Source organism: Rattus norvegicus, chromosome 18 (genome assembly GCF_021556685.1).
Source record: "Rattus norvegicus strain SHRSP/BbbUtx chromosome 18, alternate assembly SHRSP_T2T, whole genome shotgun sequence".
Lineage (NCBI taxonomy): Eukaryota > Metazoa > Chordata > Mammalia > Rodentia > Muridae > Rattus > Rattus norvegicus.
In genome coordinates this window covers 27,085,881-27,107,923 of record NC_141551.1, presented here as the reverse complement: position 1 = coordinate 27,107,923, position 22,043 = coordinate 27,085,881, and the positions used below count along the sequence as shown (strand labels likewise).

Below are 22,043 nucleotides of genomic sequence, written 5' to 3'. Positions count from 1 at the left end.
GGAACTCTTATCCCTCTGGAACCACAGAGCCTGAATAAGCCCTTCTTTTGATAAGTTGCTCTGGTCGTTGTGATTTATCATAGCAATAGGAAAGTTGCTAACACACAGGGGATTCCCAGAGTAACCTAGCGAGGGAGACAGTCCTTATTTGTGAGCTGTGGGCTTGAGAGAGCCTGGCTTAAAGAATAAGGTGGGAGGAAGATTCTGATATTAACCTTGGACTTCCACACATATGCAGCCACACTTTGGTGAGCATGCATATATACATATGCTACATGCACACAACATACATAAAGAAGAGAGAATAAAACAAAACCCAGTAACTTCTAGAACTGGATTATGTTCATACTAGTAAGGTTTGAAAATGGTCTTTAATTACTTAACACTATTATTAATTTTTTGTGACTATATAAGATATTAACTTTGGGAAAGGGCATTTGGAACATGTAGAAACTATGCTGTCCTATCGATATTTTGAACAAATTTAAAAATAGCTCAAAGTAAATTTGTGCAGATAAGTTTGACAAGGCTTGTTATGGCTAGATGTGGTATGACCTCCCTCCAGTCTGTAGTTTGTATCCATGTTGGCTCCCTGGTCTCTCATGTCTCTCATTTGCTTTGGACAAAGGTCTAGCAGTGACAGGCTTTCTCATGGTGATGATAGAAACCCAAGGGTTAAAAGCCTATTCCAAATGGCACATGTGTTAGTCTCTTGTTAGCCAAAGCATGTCCTAAGCCAAGTTCACTGGAAAGTTGCACTCTGCCTTGAGTTACTGATTTAGGAAGAACTGCAGGGTCACATGGTGTAGTAAGGGGCAGACACCGTGGGAGTGTTGTAGTCTGCCACAGATGAGAAAGGCGTGGGTCGTGTGCCTGAGCCCTGGCCTGTGACAGAAAACAGTGACAGTCTCAGGCGAGGCAGAGCATGAGGTGGCTCTCTTAGAATAAAGTCTCTGTGGGCTGGCACCTGAGGTTTGGAATCTAGCTCCAGCGAGGCCACGTGGGGTGGGTCAACAGCCACTGTAGGCTTTGGGGCTTTACTGGCTCGGAGTCCCGGTCTCTTCCCCCTTGTCTTATCTTGCATCCCAAGCCCTCCTCCTTTTGCAGGCTGACTTGCGAGTCTCTGCTCTTTCCCAGTGCTTGGCTGGTCTGTTTGCTGGTTTCTTCCTTTACATAAGCTCAGGGATGCGGTCGGATCACACTCCAGTTGGCATTTTTCCCAGCAGGGTGGAAACATTGGAAATGCTGTACTCTCTGTTGCCCCTGCAGCTGCGGCCACAACTGCTTTCATACATTAAGTGAACTTAACCTGCATTTTGAGTCCATGCTATTGTGCTTCCTCTTGCCCCCTGTGGTGACTCATGTGAAAAGAGCAATTTTGGAATTTTCTCCAAATAAAATAATTATTCGCATAAGATCGTATTTTCTTCCGTGGCTATCTTAGCAGAGTCTGACCTGGTGTGTCTGCAGCTTATGCATTCATGCTCTTCCTTTGTTTCTGTCTGAGACCAAGATCAGAAAAAAATTAAAATCACTATTGTTATAAGCATGAGTTCTTTACTACCAAGAATAACTCTTAACGTGACTAATTGTTAAGAGTCTATTTGCTCTAGTAAAAATCTGTCAATCAACAAAGATTTCCCTTTCTGTATTCAAATTTTTACTCAACAAATAATTGTTGAACATTCACTGTATAAGGTGATCCCTAGGAAGAAAACAATGAACATTTAACCAGATAAACGTCTAAAACTGATAAATATGGATTGCGGTACATGCCGTAAAAATGATTGGTGGTGCTGCGAAACCATTTGGACAGACAGATCGGGTATGAGCCATCAGCTGCTCAGAGCAGTGAGTGGCCCTTCACTAGGGCGGGGGGGTGAGATGGAGGCCGACACCAGACAGAGCATTCCAGCCGAAGAGAGGATGGGTCTCTGATGGAGGGATCATGCTCTTCCATGGAGTGGAGCAAAGGGAAACGGGGGACAAGACTGAGGAGGCTGTCACTGAAGGACCTCACTGACTAGGGTAGGGATTGATATCCCTCCCTCAAACCCCCAGGAACAATAGAAAGCCATCAAAAGGTTTGAAGTGGAAGGGTTACATGGATTATACTCATTAATTCTCCCTCTCTTTTCCCCTTTCTTTCTCTTTCTTTCTCTACACACACACACACACACACACACACACACACACACACACACACACACACACACACACAGACAGACAAGCAGGGGACACTGTTGGGAAGCTAGATAGTGTCCAGATGAAAGATGATAATAGATAGTCTGGACAAAAGCAACTGTGGAGAGTTGGAGAAAAGAATTTGTTGTTAATTCTTGGGGTTTTTATTTTCCTTTCTCCTTGAAATAATTTTTATTAGCCAGGCAGTGGTGGCTCATGCCTTTAAGCCCAGCATTAGGGAGGCAGAGGCAGGTGGATCTTTGAGCTCAAGGCCAGCCTGGTCTACAGAGTGAATTCCAAGATAGTTAGGGCTACACAGAGAAACTTGCCTTGAAAAACATACACACACACACACACGCACACACACACACACACACACACACACACACACACACACACACGCACACGCACACGCACATTATTAGACTTATCAGCCAAGTGCGATGTTGCATGCTTTTAGCCCCTGCACTCAAGAGGCAGAGGCAGAAGCAGGAAAATCTCTGTGAACTTGAGGTCAGCTTCGTCTACAAGGTCAGTTCCAAACAGCCACAGCTGCATAGTGAGACCTGTCTCATAAAATGAGGGGGTGGGACAGAGAAGGTTTTGGAGATGGCAAAGGAGGAGTGCAAATCCAGGATGGTCTGGGTTGTGTACAGCTGAGAACAAACTGCTATTTTGTGAATTTCAAATCTCTGTAGTACACATCTGGAAGGGGTTGTGTTTGTTTTGTTAGTCTGAGATCTCTTGGGTAAAGTAGCCTCTCCCTCATACATCCAGAGAGGGATACTAAAGAATTACCTCTGAGGAACAGAAGAGAAGTTGCCCCTTCTCCATTTTTGCCAGAATTTAGCCTCCCACCTCTTTGGAACCATCTTAGGTCATTAGGATTTTTGTGTGTTTTTATTTCCCTTGTGGCAGTCTTACTCTGCAACCTATATTGACCAGGAACTCACCATGAAGCGTGGGCTGGCCTGGGACTTGTGGCATTTCTCCTGCCCATGTCTCACAAGCTCTGGGATTACAGGTACATGACGTCACAGATACCTCAGTTTTAATTCTCTGTCCCAGGAAAAGAAACCAGGCTTCCTGACAGAGCAGCAGCACAGGAGCCCCAGAGCCTTACCACTCCCGTGGGTGCAGCCTCTCCCTTGACATGGGCACTGTTTCTGCGATGAAGCCTTTGCACATGAGGTTCCTTCATTTTCCCCAGTGTGGATCCTAGCCAAAGTTTGTTAGAAAGCTCCTCCGGGGAAGGATTTCCCTGCTCTAACTTGGACACACTTTTGTCAGGAGATCATTAGATGAGCTGTAGGTTCTGTGTATTTTAGCCAAAGCCACAGCCACTCCTGGCTACAGTGGAGTGGCAGCAGGTGATGGCACACCCAGCACCTTGGCTGGAGGCAGAGAGCCTACAGTAACTCAGAACCCACCATAGTTGCGCCAGTGCTGAGAAAGCTTCGATTCTTGCTGGGACAGCACTCTTTTAGACTTTGGGTGCATGTGGTCATCCCAAGAGAGTGTGTACTATGCATTTTTCTTATAAGGAATTTTTTTGTCAAATTGTTACCACTTATTTAAAAGTTTCACCATGTAGCTCGGGGTGTCCTCATACTGCAGTGCATAACCAGGCTATCATCAAACTCCAAATCCTCCTGCCTCAGGCTCTGAGTATTGGCATTACTGGTGTTATTACCATGCCTGTTTTCCTTTTCTGTTACTGAATCAAATTCAGTGCCAATGTGCCAGCTATTCTCTGCAGAGAAAGCAGAGGCAAAGTCCAAGTGTTGGTACTGTTTTTCTGTCTTTCTGTCTGTCTGTCTGCCTTCTTTCCTTCCTTCCTTCCTTCCTTCCTTCCTTCCTTCCCTCTTTCTTTCTTTCTTTCTTTCCTTCCTTCCTTCCTTCCTTCCTTCCTTCCTTCCTTCCTTCCTTCCTTCTTTCTTTCTTTCTTTCTTTCTTTCTTTCTTTCTTTCTTTCTTTCTTTCTTTCTTTCTTTCTTTCAGAAAAGTTCTCATCTATCTCATGCTTCTACCTCCTGAATGCCAGGATTAGAGATGTATGCTACCACTCCCAGTTTTAGAAGCATCATAATTGCTTCAAAAATTTCCAGATTCAGGGCTGGGGATTTAGCTCAGTGGTAGAGCGCTTACCTAGGAAGCGCAAGGCCCTGGGTTCGGTCCCCAGCTCCGAAAAAAAGAACCAAAAAAAAAAAATTTCCAGATTCTAAAACGCTCCTTCTATGAAATGTTCAGTCCTGCAGCCATTGATATTCATCTCTGTGTGGGATGTTATGGTACAGGTCTGTAATCCTAGCACTTAGGAGGCCCAGGCAAGAGAATCAAGAAGAGTTCAAGGCCAGCGTGGGATCCATAATGAGTTCTAGGCTTCCATGGTGAGAACATATATATGCCATTTTCTTACTCCTAGAAAATACTGTTTTTATATTCCTAGAAGCTGCCGTGCGGGTGTGTTGTGCAGTAGTTGCCTGGTAAATGTGTTTTCTGTGAATGACTGAATGGGTGAATGTAGCATTCCGTTTGTACTGTGCGATATTGCACAGTTGCTTGTAAGCCGTCCCTGAGTGCTCTTGTGCATTCATACACACAGCCCATGCATTCACGGCACTTGTTTCCCAGCGAATGCTCTGTTCCTCTGAGATAAGTGGGTGTCGTTTGCTCTGCTACCCGTTTCCTTGGCTTTTTGTGTCTTGCTGCCTTCCAGGAGCTACTTACCTCTTATTTATTTATTTATTCATTTATTTATTTATTTATTTATTTACCTATTTATTCTCAATTACTTTTTTTTTTTTGAGACAAGGCTTCTCTGTGCAGCCTGGAACTGACCAAGCTGGTCTTAAACTCAGAGATCTCCCTTCATCTGCCTCCCAGTTCTGGGACTAGAGGCGTGCATGTACCCTGGCTTCCTTTCCCTCATTCTTAACTATTATTGGCCACATATTTTATGTACAAAGCTCTAGCTTACAGGCTGTGGAAATCCAAAAAGAAGACATACAGTTCCTGTGATCAGGGAAAAGAGATCCAAAAACGCCTGGTTTTAAAAAGGAGTGAGATGAACTACAAAGCTTATGAATTCTGGGATGTCTTGGATGCTGTGGGACTGTCTAGGGAGGGTCAAGAAGGATGTTACAAAGAAAAGGAATAATGCCTCAATGCCTTGATGGTTAGCTGAGGAGTTGTATACCATTTGTTTACCCAGTGCACATAACAACACAGCTTACTGGTCAAATTCACGAAGATACAAAGTAGACATGATTATCACATTCTAATGAGCAGATGTTGATCTCGAGACTATGGGTCCTTTGACTACCTTGCTTTGGGTCTTACATATTCTGTTATAGTAAAAGGAATCAGTGTGAATAGAGTGTGGGAGTGAGGAGAGATGGGGGGGGGTGTCAAAAAAGTAAACTGGAGGTGGTACTCTGATCTTCAGGAAGTGCCCCGTCCTGTTGGCGTGTTAGCCCCTAGCGTGTTAGCCAGGTATTCCACCCCTGTGTCCCACCAAGGTTCCTGAATCCCATACAAGTTTTCTCTTCTTGACTTTCAGGACAGGCTGTTCCTGCAGGATCCCATGTGCGAATGAACCTACAGACTGGAGTAAACGAGGTGAAACTCCAACAAGAAGACAAATTCCAAAGTAATTGGAAAGGATTTAAAAGAGGCAGAAGGTAGTGTGTTGCTCTTAGGACTGGGAGGCCGAGTGACTGCACTGATTTGGAAATACTAGTGATGCTACCCAAATTCCTGAGTGGCGAGTTTTGTTGGCTTGTTTTTTCGAGACAGGGTTTTTCTGTGTAGCCCTGCTGGGACTCACTCTGTAGACCAGGCTGGTCAATGTCAGAGATCTCCCTATGTTTGCCAAATGCTGGGAATAAAGGCATGTGCTGCATGACCAGCTATGTGCATTATGATTATTATTTGAGATTTAACAGTGTAGAATTTGTGATAAAATTGTCAGGGTTTTACGGAAGTTTACTTCCATTATCTTTGGAAAGAAATATTTCGCAGAGAAAATAGATCCCTTTAAAAGGGGTATAAGGGGAATGCTTAACCTTCTTTAGAAGAGAGGCTGTTTCCCCAGTCCTTTAAGAGCACCCATTTGAATGCCGACAATTAACGAGTGGCTTACAGATGAGTCACTGATTCATTCAAACAAGCCTGTTAGGCCTGCCGCCTTGCCCTCTTCTTCCTTGGTGAACAATAAAATTGCCTTTAGAAGTCTTTAATTCAGACTAACTTTTCCTCATGTTAATCAGTGTTAAAATAAGCTTTCTTGTGGTATGTGAGGAGAAGCTTCCACATTCCCACATGGTTATAGGTTTCCTAACTTTAATAACCAGTTTGAGGGATTTGATTTTAGAGAATTAACAGTTTCTATTTTTCCTCTTAATTGCCTTGAATTAACAAGCTTTTTTTGGCTTGGTGTCTCCTGAATGAGAGGAAAGGAAACTTGATGTGGTTGGCAAGGATGTCTAGACCCTCTTTCTTGCCACACCTGACCTTTGGTCCTGTGCCTCTTTAACCAAGTGGCACTCACCCCACAAAGCCTCATGGCAGAGTTGGACAGTTCTACAGTTAGAAAATTCTAATTTATGTTATGATGGAGACATTTGTTGTCATCCCGACCTGGGCAAGTTCTTTCCTCTTCCCCATCTCTGTATTAGGCCTGTACTTGGAGTGGTCCAAGTCGTACAATTGTTCCTGTCTCCCAGTCTTATAAGGATAATCAGATATAGTTACACAGCCATGCTAACCCTTTCCCACCTCCAGAAGGCATGGGTGCATGTATACTCTTCTCTCACATGCAGTCCAGTTCTTAGTTTGTAATGAAAAAGCCAACCTCCAGGGTCTTAAGAATACTGACCTAGGAACTTGAATAATTTTGAGCTGTTGGTTTGTTGTTTTGTATGCCATCTCCACCCTGCTGACTGCAGATCTACAGCAGGAGCACTTGCTGGGTTGTCCTTGCTCCTTGAGAGCAAAAGCCTTCCATGTGGGATGTAGAGACACCATAAGGAGAAACACCCCACTTTTCCTCTTTTTTTTTTTTTTTCGGAGCTGGGGACCGAACCCATGACCTTACGCTTGCTAGGCAAGCGCTCTACCACGGAGCTAAATCCCCAAACCCCCGACTTTTCCTCTTCAGTTTTCTCCTTTGGACTGTTTCTGAGCGCTTTGCCCTAGAATGGCCTCTAGGATATGCCGGCATTCCCCTTTCTGTCAGAGCTCCCCACCCTCCCCCAGCTCTACTTGACAATATTTCCCTGGCTGTGAAGCAGGGGCCTGGGAACAGAGGCTTTAAGAGCTGGTGTCCAGAGAGCAGCACGGTTGTTTTGGTTATCTGATGGTGTGCTTTGGAAGACAAGGCTTGCAGCTTTCTATCCAATTTCAGTGAGTCAAGTGTGCTGGAGAGAGATGGGGACCAAGGCTTTCCACTAGTCCTGCAGGCTAGATTGCTACTTAGATCTGTGATGCTTATGGGCTCTCAGCCTGTACAGAGACCCTACATCCTGTCAGAATCTTCATAGAACAGGTCTCTTTGCTTTGGAATCTTCTTTGAAACTTCCTTCTACATTAGAGGAAGGAAAGATAGCCTTTGCTGCGTCTGAGTTGTACCATCTCAGGTTGGACATTTGCCATGCCGTGTATGGTGCAGTGATGAAGAGAGGTGCCCGTGACAAACTGTTTCCTGCTGTATTACTTCATTTCACAAGGCCTATTGAATGCCTGCCTGTGTGGCAGGCACTGGGGAAACAGTAAGAAGCAGATGGAGTGATCGCCTCCATAACGTGAGTGGAGGCCCTGTGCAGGTTGGCAGGCAGAAAACCAAGAAAATAAACATATGAGTAAGATCATTACAAATTATAATAAGTCCTAGGGAAGAAATGAGCCAAGGTAATGAGTCTCTGCAGGAGACCATGTTAGATAGGGTGATTTGGGAAGAAGGCCTCATCAACATATTTGAACTGAAAACTAAAGAAAATTTAAATCCTACTAAGAATTAGGTTTGTAAGTCTGGGAATTACAGCATTTCAGGCAGGTGGCACAAAAGGGACCCCAGGTTTGTCAGATTTGAGAAACACGGAAATGACTCAAGACACAGGAGATGAGAATGGAGAGGTCTGCGTGTGGGTTGGTGCAGTGTGTGGAGAATTAGGGAACATTCTGGGTGGTCTTCATTCCCCTTTAATGTAGTAGAATGGACCAGAGCATTTTAGGCAAGAGCAACTTAGGATTGCTCAACAAATACCGCCATGTCTGGAGAAGAAAATAGGGAAGGGAGAAGCAGCGACCACCAGCATGGGAGATCAGACAAGACACAGTGCTGACTAAGTCCAGGGCTTTATAATGGAGAGAGGAGAATTTACATAGCTTAGACATGCAGCTAAAAGGACTTGCTGAAGAGTTGGATGTAGAGATTGAAGGACGTGAAGATGATTTTGAAAAAGGCCTCATTTGAGGTTGAGCCTCTGGGTGCTTAGAGGTGTGGAAGATTTGTTTGTTTTGTTTGTTTGTTTGTTTGTTTGTTTTTGTTTTGTTTTGTTTTTGAAATAGAAATGTAACAGTTGGGCCAAATGTTTTAGAGATAAGTATCATGGATGATTTTTTTAAAGATATATTTATTTATTTTATGTATATGACTACACTGTAGCTGTCTTCAGACACACCAGATGAGGACATTGGGTTCCGTTACAGATGGTTGTGAACCACTGTGTAGTTGCTGGAAATTGAACTCAGGACCTCTGGAAGAGCAGTCAGTGCTCTTAACCTCTGAGCCATCTCTCCAGCCCCCACCCCCATGTTTTTTATTAAGTAAGTTTGAGGTGTGTGTTAAACATTTGAGACTCACTTGGATGGACTAGCTGGCTGGCTCAGAGGGTAAAGGCACTTCCTGCCAAGTCTGAAAACCTGAGTTTTACCTCAGGGCTAGCATGGTGGAAAGACAGAAGCAGAAAACCCCTGAAAAGTGTCCTCTAAGTGCCACATACATGCCATGTACCAAACCTGTACCAGAAATAAATAGTTTGTTGATTTGAGCAAAAAACATCAGAGACCAGAGTGGGAAAGTTATATACTAGCTAATTTCCCCTTTGCTCTGAGCAAACACTGAGAGAAATAAGGAGTTTCTTGTTTGGGCTCCAAGTTTCAGAAGTGTCACACCATCATGGCAGGAAGAAACAGCTCTTAGGACATGCCTCCCTCACAGTGTCCCTCTGTCTTGAACTAGGACCTACCTTCTATCTTCCATCTCCAATCCCAAATGTATTATGAATCCATCAAGAATTTAAGTCCTTAGGGCAGGGCCCTCCTGATTTAATTGCCACTAGAAATTCCTTTACAGACACACTCAGAGGTATGCTTTATAAATCCCTAGTTATTTCTTCATGAAATCAAGTTTAAAATTAATCATGAAAATCAAGATTAACCCTAGCTGGTCATTGCATAAGATCCTGCTGTTTGAAGGGAGGAGTTTGAGCTAAAGCTTTTAGTGTGGGCATCACTGTCAGGGACGTAGTTTAATGTCTCTAGAGATAGAAAAAAAGAAGGTTGTTCAGGACCTAACTATGAGGCATTCTAGCACATAGGGTTCAGGTAGGAGATGAGGAATCATTAAAGAGACGAGGAGTCGGGTGAGCATGGTAAATTGCCAGGAGAGTTAGAGGAGGGAGGACAGGTGGTGCGCATGCTGCTGGTTGTTGGAGGAACATAGAAATTTGATTATCAATCAGCTCTTGGTAACTGACTTTAATGAGCAACACTGGACACCTGTGGGGCTGGGAGTGCTGTTCAGTTGGTAGACTACTTGCTTGTATGCATGACGTTGCGGGGCCATGGCTAGTACGACATAAAACCAGGAGGATTAAAAGTTCAGGATCATACACAGGGCTTCATGGCATGTTTGAGCCCAGCTTGGGATATGAGACCTTGCCCCTCTACCCCCAAAGAAACACCAAAACCAGAGCAGTCTTAGCAGCATGGTAAGCAGAATCGTCGTTAGAGCGAGTGGCAATGTAAACAGGAAAAAAATGAAAAAGAAGGCAGCCTTCAGGAGGCAAAGATTCAGTATAGCTTCAAGTGCAGCTTAGAGGCCAGCCTTATTTAATACAGTGTTCCAGCCTAGCCAGACTTTGACAGTGAGGCACCCTGTCTTTTGTTTTGTTTTTGGCTGATCTGGAACTTGCAGTGAAGACCAGGTTGACCTTTGACCTCTGTCTCTCATGTGCTGGGCAAGCATTTGATGCAAGGCAAAATAGAGTTTTTCTTAACAAGTAGAGGGGGGGGGGAGGAAGAGGAAGGAGAGGAGGAGGAAGAGGAGAGGGGAGGAAGGAAAATCTATTCCTCTTACAATTCCTGAATCCTTAGCTCCCATGGATGGGGACAGAGCAGTGTTTTCTTCATGTGCTTAGCAGTGGAGAGAGAACCTAATCTCTCTCTTACTTTGAGAGCTTATGCTAATCATTTGAACAAAATACGCCTTTAAAGGAGTAGCCCCCTGCTGACACATAAGTTGGTGCTCAAGAAATGGGAATGGTTAGCTATAATAAATTAGTTGGAAACTAAGATTTAGAGGAAAGGAACATTTACTCTGGAGCCCTAAAGACTCTTTGATGAACGAAGCTGAATGAGGAGAGCCCTGAACACACATCTGTCTAATAAAGGTTAAGCTGATGGAACCTGGAACAGAGCAGGGTGGCAGCCATTCCTCCCTTTCCTTTGAAATGTCTGCTCAGTCCTGTTCTCCCAGCACCTATGGGTTCTGTGTGGTGGAGGCTAGGCCATATACCTGTGTGTCAGCTGGGTGGTGCAGCTCCCACCCTCCTCCACCCCATTGTCCAAGAAGAAGGTTAGCATGGATGAGTGCAAAAGCAGAGCCCAGTGCTGCTCCACAAGGCTGTTGGCCATGCTCGCCCCTGCTGAGGTGGACAAGAAGGAGGGAGAAAGGCTATGGGAGGGATAAATCATTGGACAAAAAAGTACAAACTAGGGAATTGGGGAGCAAAGATCATACAGGCTGCAGTGGCTGGGCAGCAAACTACAGATCTGCCTGTGGAAGATGCCCAGAGGACAGTGGACACCGGAGTCAGCCCCGGACTCAGCCCTGGACTAGAAAAGAAGTCGACTAGCTGTGCTCTGCTAGTCGTGTCAGTCAACTAGAAGTGTCCACCCGTGCTCTGCTCCGTTCCTGTCAGTCAGAGGGATGCCTTTATCAACGCATTTGTGAATGAGTTTTCAGTGGCTCTGGAAACATTTGTAAAAGGTGAGGGAATCCCACCTCATCCCATTTTTTAAGTGTAAATGATTTTCTAAGAGGTTAAATTATTTGCTGCTTGGTTATGGTGATGATGGTGATGATGATGATGGTACAACTCAAAAATACCAGGATACTGAGTCAGGAGAGGCTGTGACTGACTGTTTCAGGGGTCACCAAAACATTCTGCAGAGGGGTCTAGTTTCATATCCTACAGTACAAAGCATACTAAACAATAATTTGGAGTCTTAGTCGTACATTTGTATCTAGAATATTTTAAGATTTATTTATGGTCTTATGTTTCTAGTAGAATCGTTACTAAAAATCACTCCTTCCTTGCTCCTTGCCCTCTCAGAACTGTAATGTCCCTGGTCACGTAAATCCATTTTCATAGCAATTGTGGTAAGGTGCTGTGAATGATGGAAAATTTGAATATACTGTCTGTGGCATGAAATTGTGAGCCCATGGGACTGAGGATTATGAGTGTTTGGTTGTTGTGTGAGGTCTTAGGAAAAATTTGCCAAGTTTGTAGCTGGAACATTACTGGACTAGGTTAGAAGAACCAGCACCTGGCTCTTCAGAGTTTAGGCACAAGTGTTAAGGGTTGGAATGTCAGCAGGCATGGTGGTGAATACCTTTAATCCCAGCAGCAGAGAGGCAGAGAGGCAGAGAGGCAGAGGCAGGAGACTCTCTATGAGTTCAAGGCCAGCCTGGCCTTCAAAGCAAGTCCAGGACAGCCAGGGCTGGTTATACTGAGAAACACTGTCTGGGGTTTTGGGAGAAAGATTTGGAATGCCTGTGTACTCTGCCTCTCACCCAATACAATCTCAGTTGTGAATGAGAAAAACAAAAACAAAACCCTGCTCTGTCTTTAACTTAACCACAGCTGCAGTCCGGCTCAGTATCAGTGACTCCTATGTATGTCTGCCCAGCCCATGCTCTTGCCTCTGTTCACTTGAATGAACTGAGACGTAACCCTCTTCACCAAAGAGACCCTCTAACTGGTTAAGATGCTGGCTGAACCTGGTCAGCCCCAGGAGGTGTGGGAGGAGACCTTCCAGTCTCTGCAGGTTCTTGAGACTACCGCCACATTGGTTCTTTTGCTCCATCCTCTTGGACGATGACTGCAGAAGGTGGTGGTTGGTTCTACTCCTAGGTCTCTCAGTTCTGTTCATTGTTAGATTGGATACACATCTGTGCTCAAACATTGGCTCTAACGTGTGTGTCTACCCTTTTCATTTGTCTAAACAAGTTGGTTTGTCAAATCAAGTCTGGAACATTTTGGAAGTCTCAGGCCCCTGTTGCTCTGCTTCCTTGAAGATTATAGATGAGGGTGCCTCTTACTCCTGTGTCTTCTGAACTCTGTGCTTCCTGGGGGCTTTGCTAGCACTGACCCTTTCCAGGGTCAGCCTCTGCTTGCCCTGTGCCTTTGCCTTCTGTCTCATGAAACACAAAACAAAAACCATGTGGCTTCAATTACAGTTGACATGTTGGATCCTGGCTGCCCTAAGGCGGAGGTTTGACAGTGTACTGAAAGTTAGAACTGGCCTGGCCAAGCTTACTCTCTCTGGGTGCCAGTCACCCATAATAAGTACTGTCTTTCTTGGAGAAGTACACCCCTTCTGACTCTCAGCTTTTCTGTGGACAGGCTGGACATCAATACCAACACCTACACGTCTCAGGACCTCAAGAGTGCACTGGCCAAGTTCAAGGAGGGGACAGAGATGGAGAATTCAAAGGATGAACTGGTATGTGATGGTCTATCTAGTTAGTTCTTGCCAGGAGTGAATGATCGGACCTGGAAACTTTTATAGTAGGCATGGAGTAGTAACATTGTAAACTAATTTGAGAAGCTATTTATGACAAATTACTATTTTTATATACTATTTTTAAAAACTGCACAGAGCATTTCTGGTTTGGGTTTTTGGGTGTGTGTTTCGGTTAGGATCCAGTGTTCTGCTCGTTTGGGGGAATTGTGGGACAAAGGAGATTACTACCCAGAGCCTCCTTAACAGTGAGATACAATGCCAATCTCGGGTTTTGGTTTTTTATAGGGCGCAGTGGTTTAAAGCACTGTACTGCTGGGCGTGAGGGGCTGGCTGGCTTCAACACCCACTTGACAACTAACAACTGTTTCTAACTCCACTTCCGGGAGGTCTGACGCTACCTTCTGGCCTTTGCGGGCGGTGCGCATGTGTGATACAAAGACATGCTTACAGATAAAGCACTCCCTGCATAAAATGAAAACAAACTCAGTTCTTTTCAGATAAGAAGGCAGACGAGAGAGGAAGAAGCCTGAATCTTTGTCTTTTTTAAATGTAGCAAATGTATTCTTTTGATGGCCTCTAGTTTTTTTAAGCATAAAATCTGGGTGGGTCGATAGGATGACTGTAGTTTCCCTAGCCTGAAATCTCTGCACAGGCTAAGGTATGAGAGGGAGAGCAGGAGAATTTGTGCCCTAACTTCTAGGAGGGCTCACCAATACAGCTCAAATGAGGACAAAATACTACTGAGGTGGACTGCCGTGAGTTCAAATACCCAGGCAATGTCACAAAGCACTTCTGTGTACTCCTCCTGGAGGTCCTGACGGAATCTTCTCTGACAGCTGCTCTGTAACCCAGGTTCTCCCTCCCTCTTGTCTTCTCCCAGTCCCTTTTGCCCTCGTCTGCCTCTTGGCCCTTTCCCTTGAACACTGGAGAATCTTAAAAGGGCAGCATTAGGTTCTTGGCTGTTTGTATGTTACTTCAAAACGGTCCGGTAGATTTAAACATGTTTTAAACTACATTTATATATTTATGTTATGGGGTTGTGGGCGGTGCACGCTCCGATGCACAGACAGAGAATATTTAAGAGGACCGTTTTCTCTTTCTGCCATATGGGTCCTAGGAATCATTTAGATTCTTTAGAAGAGTTTCTGAGACTAATGAACCTTTAGAGTGGAGCTAGTGTTGACCTTTTTAAGACATATTAAAGCCAGATGTAATGACACACACCTGTAATCTCAATACTCAGGAGGCTGAGGCAAAAATTATGACATTTGAGTTTTTATATGTGTTACCTAATAATATTTATCCTCAGAACTCAATAAGGCTGACAGCTGTTACCCTTTTAATACCGTCTTAACAAAACTAATCACAAACTAATTCAGAATGTCCATCTTCTCAGATGTCAAAAAGTCAATATATCGATCAGTAGAACTTGACATAGAAGTCAGCCAGGAACTCATGTATCTGAAAACACTTCTGGAATCATAGGACCAACAGCAGTCAAGATGGAGATATTTATAAGTGAAATATGAGGTACCAAGCAAGCTGACTACATAAGTAATCCCAGAGCTATAATTGCAGCAGTCTAGATACTAACCCAGCAAGATTCGAGCTCTAGGCTCTCCAGGGCTGCAGAATAAGTTCCCAGACCTACTTGGGCTATATAGAGGCTACGGCAAATAACCAAGCCACACCAATACCTTCATGTCTCTAGTTATCTTACCAAAATCACATGTCCATCATAGAATGCATGTTAGAAGGAGGGTGGGGTGGAGACTTGTTCCATGGTGACGAGTGCTTGTCACTCTTGCAGAGGACCCTGGTGTGATCCCCAGCATCCACATGGGTGTTCACAGCCTTTTGTAACTGCAGTCCCAAGGGATTCAGTGCCCTCTCTGACCTCTGTGGGCACCAGGCACACACATGGCGTACACGCATGCCCAAGTACAGGAGAGACACTCATATACGTAAAACAATAAGATGTAGAAGTCTAAACATAAAGGAGGAAGGGGCAAGAGGACAACCGCAGCACATGGAAGGTCATTATGCACAAGAGTCTACCTTACACAGCACAGGGTTGCCGGAGCTGGGGAAGAAAAGCAAACCTGCCACCCAGCAGATGGGAGGCCAGGTTCAAGATTGGTGCCTGTGACAAGGGAGTTAGACCTTTCCCATGGTCACTTTCGATCTGGGCATCATGTGGGTCTGTAAGGAACTTAGAAAATATTCCAGGTTCCATATCTTCTGTGGATGAAAACCCACTTAACCTTACTTTTCTCTATTTTCTTAGGGAATTACTATTGAATTTTCCTTCTTAGACAATGACATTTCTTTTTGTAATTTAGTTAGCATAGTAAAGCATGAATAATTTTTTAAAAGATTTGAAAAATGGAAAGGCAAAGATGATAAATTTTCCATTGCTGTTTTTAAGAATCTGTTTCCCTCTGCAAAGGGGTTCGCAGAATGCACAAAAGCAAGACCTTAGCACTGCTGGAGTGAGCCACAGCCCACCTCTTTCCTGGCTGTTTGCACGCAGGAGTCTGGACTCAGTCAGGTTGTTGGCTTTGCCCTGGGACCCAGGCTGCTGCCTTCACTTGGAACTGATCTAGACAGACTCGGCTCCCTGTCAGCATTGGCTCAGAGACAAGCACATTAACTTGAAGTAGGTCTGTGGCTTTTGGTTTGTTTGTTTTTTAAACATGTCTCCCACTCTTGGCTACAGACCTTTACATACTTTTAACTAATTAATTTTTAAGTCCATCTTATGTAATGCCTTGTAAACACACAATGATGCTTTTGCTCTGAGCACAAAAAACCAATCCTGTCAAATATTGACCATATCTTTGTGTTTCTCAGATTTGACATGAAATTTGCAGGAGAGAGGGTATCAGTTCTCTTGAATTGATAGTTTAATTAATTTAGATAAAATTTCTTGCTTCTCAAAAAAGTTGCTCAGGACTGGCTAAATACCTCAGTGTAGAAAGGTGCTTACCATTAAGTCTGATGACCTGAGCTCAATTCTGCAAGTTTCTCTTCTGATCTACATGCCAGCATGCTGTCTTAGTCAGGGTTTGTGTTCCTGCACAAAACATCAGGAACAAGAAGCAAGTTAGGGAGGAAAGGGTTTATTCAGCTTACATGTCCACATGGCTGTTCATCACCAAAGGAAGTCAGGACTGGAATCTGGAGGCAGGAGCTGATGCAGAAGCCATGGAGCAATGTTAGTCACTGTCTTGCTTCCTCTGGCTTGCTCAGCTTGCTTTCTTATAGAACCCAAAACTATCAACCCAGAGATGGCACCACCCACAATGGGCCCTCTCACCTTGATCACTAGTTGAGAAAATGCCTTTCAGCTGGATCTCATGGAGGCATTTTCTTAAGGGAGGCTCCTTTCTCTGTGATAACTCCAGCTTGTGTCAGATTGACACACAAAACCAGCCAGTACACATGCACACATACATATGCCATGGCATGCATGTATGTACACATACACATATACATACACACACTAAGTAAATATAAGTAAAAAAAATTTTATGTCTAAAAAATGCCATGACTTTTTTTAACTTTTAACTCTGTGACAAGCCCATGTTTCCTATTTCCCCACTAATAATAACTAAAACCCAGATATAACCAGTATGGAAATTTCTAAAAGGTGATAAAGCAGTTGCAGATTGGACAGGGATTTGGGAGCATTAGGAATGACATGTCGATGTCTTTCTTGGGTCTTCTGTTAGCCCTACATATTCTAGCCTGGACACTGGAGAATCTCACTCAGTGAAATGTCAGCAGGGCCTCGGTACATGGCTTAGGGTGTCCTAGAATGCATTGTATCCCAGGCTGGACTCAAACATGTGGCTTCCCTGCCTCCGTGTGCCAAGTACTGGCATGTGCTGGCAAGCTGGCTTACACAGCAGATTCTAAGACATTTAAAGAAGCCTTTTCTTTCTAGCCAGGGAAGGAGTAGTCTACAAAGATAAGGCTTTGACAGCGCCTGTCCTAGTTCCGCCAAAGTCTCGGGACTCCAGCTGCCACCAATACTGCATGCTCATTACCCGTGGAGATGGGTAAGGGTCTAGAATTCTACCTCCCTCTTGGTGGTGGCAGCAACGCTCTACTCTGATCCCTGTTCCAGGGTTGGCAGGAATTACTTGGGAGCCTGAACTTGCACCTCACCACAATGGCAGTTATGAGTCAGGACTCTGCTTCACCTGAATGGAACCAGTGAGAGCAGGCCTACACCTCCCCCTGGGTGAAGAGTCTGGTTGTGACTGGGGCGGTGTGGGCAGAGACCCAGTGAGGAGCTTGTATATAATTTCTGGCACCCCTGGTTGCTTTTTACTTCTCTCTGATGAGGTAGTAGTATTGGGGCTGCATAGAGAATCTGACCTTCAGTTCCTACCCTGGTGGCAGCAGACAGTTAGCTGCCCCCTGTGGTAGGGTCAGTGTGGTAAGCGAGCAAACAGCAGGAGCTACCTTCAGAAACGAGCATATCAATTGCCCTACAAGTGTGGCATCAGTAGAGGCCAATAGGGGGAGCTATTCTTCCATTCGCAAGGTCCTGCAGCCAGTGATAACAACCAAATGCTCTTACCCTCCCAGCCTAAGCTGAAGGGCAGGCAGTGGTTTGGACAGAATAGATCTGAAAAAGTTAAAAATTTGCATAGATGTCATGGACATAATCATTTATCTCCAGAAAACCTGACCAGCATTCACACTGTTATAAAGTATAATGCAGTGGTGGGCAGGGGTAGCTGGTGGGCCCATGCCAAGGTATTCCCCTGAGAAATCATGCCATTCCACAGACCCTGTATGATGGCGGTTTATTTGGGGAAAGGGAGGGGAGTGAGAACCTGGAGATGGGGTAGAGGCAGACAGACAGGAGCAGAGCCACAAGGGTGAGGGCACAGGAGTGGGGGACCGAAAAAAGCAGAAAGAGGGACATAAAGAGAGGCCTTCAGGAACACATGGGGACAAGGTGGGAGGAGCGTGTGCTGGGGTAACAAGCAGTCAGTGCTCTTATACACTGCCAAGCCACCTGACTCTAATACCAATGCTGTCCATGGGCACCTCTGCTAAGTCCCTGGGAGGAGTCATATTTCCTGTAGGCCTACACACACACACACACACACACACACACACACACACACGAGTCTTAGTCAATGTTCTATTGCTGTGAACAGACGCCATGACCAAGGCAACTCTTATAAAGACGTTTAACTGGGCTGGCTTACAGTTCAGAGTTCAGTCCATGATCATCATTGTGGGAAGCATTGCAGCATGCAGGCAGACATGGTGCTGGAAGAGCTGAGAGCTCTACATACTGATTGATCTTCAATAGGAGAAAGAGAACCACTAGGCCTGGCTTGGGCTTCTGGAATCCCAAAGCCCATCCCCCAGTGACACACTTCTCCCAACGAGGCCACACCTCCTAATCCTTTGAAATAGTGCCACTTCCTTTAAGCCTAAGGGGGTCATTTTTGTTCAAATGCCACACAGACCACATAGAATTACAGTAGTTCACCTCTTACCCCGGGGAATATGTTCTAAGACTTTTTGTGGATAATGTTGAACTGTATATGCTATGTTTTTTCCTGGAATAAAGTTTGTTATAAATTAGGTAAGAGATTAAAGACAACCGTGGTAAAACAGAACAGTTCCTGTATACCATAATAAAACTTCTCTGGTGTGCAGGTGGAACCTCTGAGGAGGTTTTGTTTATTTGTTTGTTTTGATGAGAGGACTGAAAAGAAGGGTAAGAGGAAAAGAAAAAAGCGTGCTTTTGCAGAGGAACCCAAGTTTGGTTCCCAGCACGCATATTAGGCAGCTCCCAACCACCTGTAACTCCAGCTCCAGAGGGATCTGATACCTCTGCTGTCCACAGATACCTGCCTTCATGTGTGTATACATACATGCTCACATACACACATACACACATACATACATACATACTCACATACACACATACATACATACTCACATATATACATACACACATATATACATACATACATACTCACATACACACATACATACTCACATATATACATACACACATACTCACATACACACATACACACATACATACATACATACATACACACATACACACATACATACATACATACATACATACACACATACACACATACATACATACACACATACATACATACTCACATACATACATATACACACATACATACATACACATATACATACTCACATACACACATACATACATATGTGTATATATACTCCTCAATACATATAATTAAAGTATTAATATTTTTAAGAAAGAATTGTATTGAATTTCCTATCTAACTTGTTTGTGCCGTAGTTACTATGACTAACCAAAGCCATAGAAAGTTAGATAAGAAGTGCTGACTAGAATTGAAAAATACAATAAATAAAATTTTAAAATTCACTGGATTAGATCAGTAACAGATTATAAGTCTCAGGGAAAAGAATCAGTCAGTAGAAATAGATAATAAAAAATCATAAAATCTGAGTAGATTCAAAATAGATTGAGGAAAATGAAGAAAGTGTTCAGGACCAAAGGAAAATAAGGAATTTATTGCCAGTGTATCTACACTGAACGAGTTCTACAGGCAGGAAGGGATCATAAGGAAACTTGGGACGTCGAGAAGGGAGAAAGAACAATGAATATAAACAAGAAAAATAGATTATTCTTTTGAACATTAAAATGTTTTATTCTAAAAGCAAGCATTTATTAACATCAACCAATCCATTTCCTGATGCCCACTGAGAATATCTTAAGACATGGTGGAAGGAGGTGGCATGACTGGAGGCAGAGTTTCTATTTCACTCGGTTTAAGATCTGGTGCCTGTAGCTTATTAGTTCCTTAGGTATATTGTAGTATTTAGAAAATCAGCATTAAAATGAAACTAAAGACAGGCACACTCAAAAATACTATAAATAAACCAAATGGAGTTCTATTTTTAAAATGTTGCCATAGGAAGACAACGGGTAAACAAAAATCAAAGAACAGAGACAGGGACTACAGAGGGTAGACACAGGAAGCCAGCCTGGGCTACAGGCTGCCAGCCCAGACTACAAACCCAAACAAACCACCACCAACAAAAGACCCCACAGAATGAACAGAAATGGCAGACTTGAGTTATCTAATGTTTCAATGATTATGTTAAATGTGAATAGTCTATAGCAATTAAAGCACTACTAAGTGAATTATTTTTTCTTATTCTTTTTGTTGTTTGTTTACCAAATGGATTTTTAACAACCCAAATATATAAGTTCTATGTTCTATAAATATCTGTTAAGTCCATTTGGCTCATGACTTCTCTTAGTCTGTCTACGTCTCTGTTTAATTTCTGTTTCCATGATCTGTCCATTGATGAGAGTGGGGTGTTGAAGTCTCCTACTATTAATGTGTGAGGTGCAATGTGTGTTTTGAGCTTTAGTAAGGTTTCTTTTACGTATGTAGGTGCTCTTGTATTTGGGGCATAGATATTTAGGATTGAGAGTTCATCTTGGTGGATTTTTCCTTTGGTGAATATGAAGTGTCCTTCCTTATCTTTTTTGATGAATTTTAGTTGAAAATTGATTTTATTTGGTATTAGAATGGCTACTCCAGCTTGCTTCTTCTGACCATTTGCTTGGAAAGTTGTTTTCCAGCCTTTCACTCTGAGGTAGTGTCTGTCTTTGTCTCTGAGGTGTGTTTCCTGTAGGCAGCAGAATGCAGGGTCCTCGTTGCGTATCCAGTTTGTTAATCTATGTCTTTTTATTGGGGAGTTGAGGCCATTGATGTTGAGAGATATTAAGGAATAGTGATTACTAGATTGTTGGGGGGAGGGCGGCAAGGGGGGGAGGATGGGGAGGGGAACACCCATAAAGAAGGGGAGGGGGGAGAGGGATGTTTGCTCGGAAACCGGGAAAGGGAATAACACTCGAAATGTATATAAGAAATACTCAAGTTAATAAAAAATAAATAAATAAATAAATAAATAACATAATTCTCACAAAGTTGTAGGCAGCTTAGCTGTCTTCAACAAAACTAACAAACTCCGATAAATAATATCTTCATCATGTTGGGTTAAATATGTACAAAAGTAAATAATATCTTTAATATAATTATTGTTACAGTAAACATTCATAATAAAAGTAGAGATCAATTGTAAAAAAAACAAAAAAAAACAAAAAAATATATACATTCTACAAAACAAACAAACAACAACAACAACAACAACAACAACAACAAAAAAAACAAAACTCAAATATAATACCAGAAAAGGCAGGTTGAGGGTTGGGGATTTAGCTCAGTGGTAGAGCGCTTGCCTAGCAAGCGCAAGGCCCTGGGTTCGGTCCCCAGCTCTGGAAAAAAAAAAAAAAAGAGGCGGGTTGAAAACGGGAGAATTGAAAGTATATCGCCAACTAAAACACACCAAATGAATTGGTTTTGTATGTATCTTATTTTTTAATGGAATTTTAACAACACAAATATATGCTTCCTAAAAGAAACCTCAAATACATTGGTAGAGGAGGGTAGGTTGGATGAAAGAATGGAATGTAAATTGTACAAGCATTACTTGTTAAAAAGCAGTGAATGCCCAGCGATAAGGAGGAAAGTTGCATTATGGTAAAGGGTTAAGTTGCTAAGATACATGGCAATCTTAATGTTTTTCATTTTTGTGCTAAAGTAGTAAGGCAGCTTGGGGGTAGTCATGGCCCATGCCTTTAATCTCAGCACTCCGGAGGCAGAGGCAGGCGGATCTCTGATCAAGGCCAGTCTGGTCTACAGAGTAAGTTTCAGGATAGCCAGGACTACACGGAGAAACCCTGTCTCAGGA

The 22,043-nt window shown here is 43.4% G+C and overlaps 1 protein-coding gene across 4 annotated transcripts in view; it reads left to right on the top strand.

Moving 5' to 3' along the window:
* Sil1 (SIL1 nucleotide exchange factor) overlaps window positions 1-22,043 on the top strand; it is a 231,764-nt gene that overhangs the window by 136,451 nt on the left and 73,270 nt on the right. For all 4 annotated transcript variants that reach the window (XM_087592460.1, NM_199376.1, XM_087592462.1 and 1 more), the window contains 2 exons: window positions 5,746-5,866; window positions 13,097-13,196. In XM_087592460.1, the coding sequence (XP_087448586.1) occupies window positions 5,746-5,866; window positions 13,097-13,196 (221 nt within the window). The remainder of the gene's footprint in view (window positions 1-5,745; window positions 5,867-13,096; window positions 13,197-22,043) is intronic.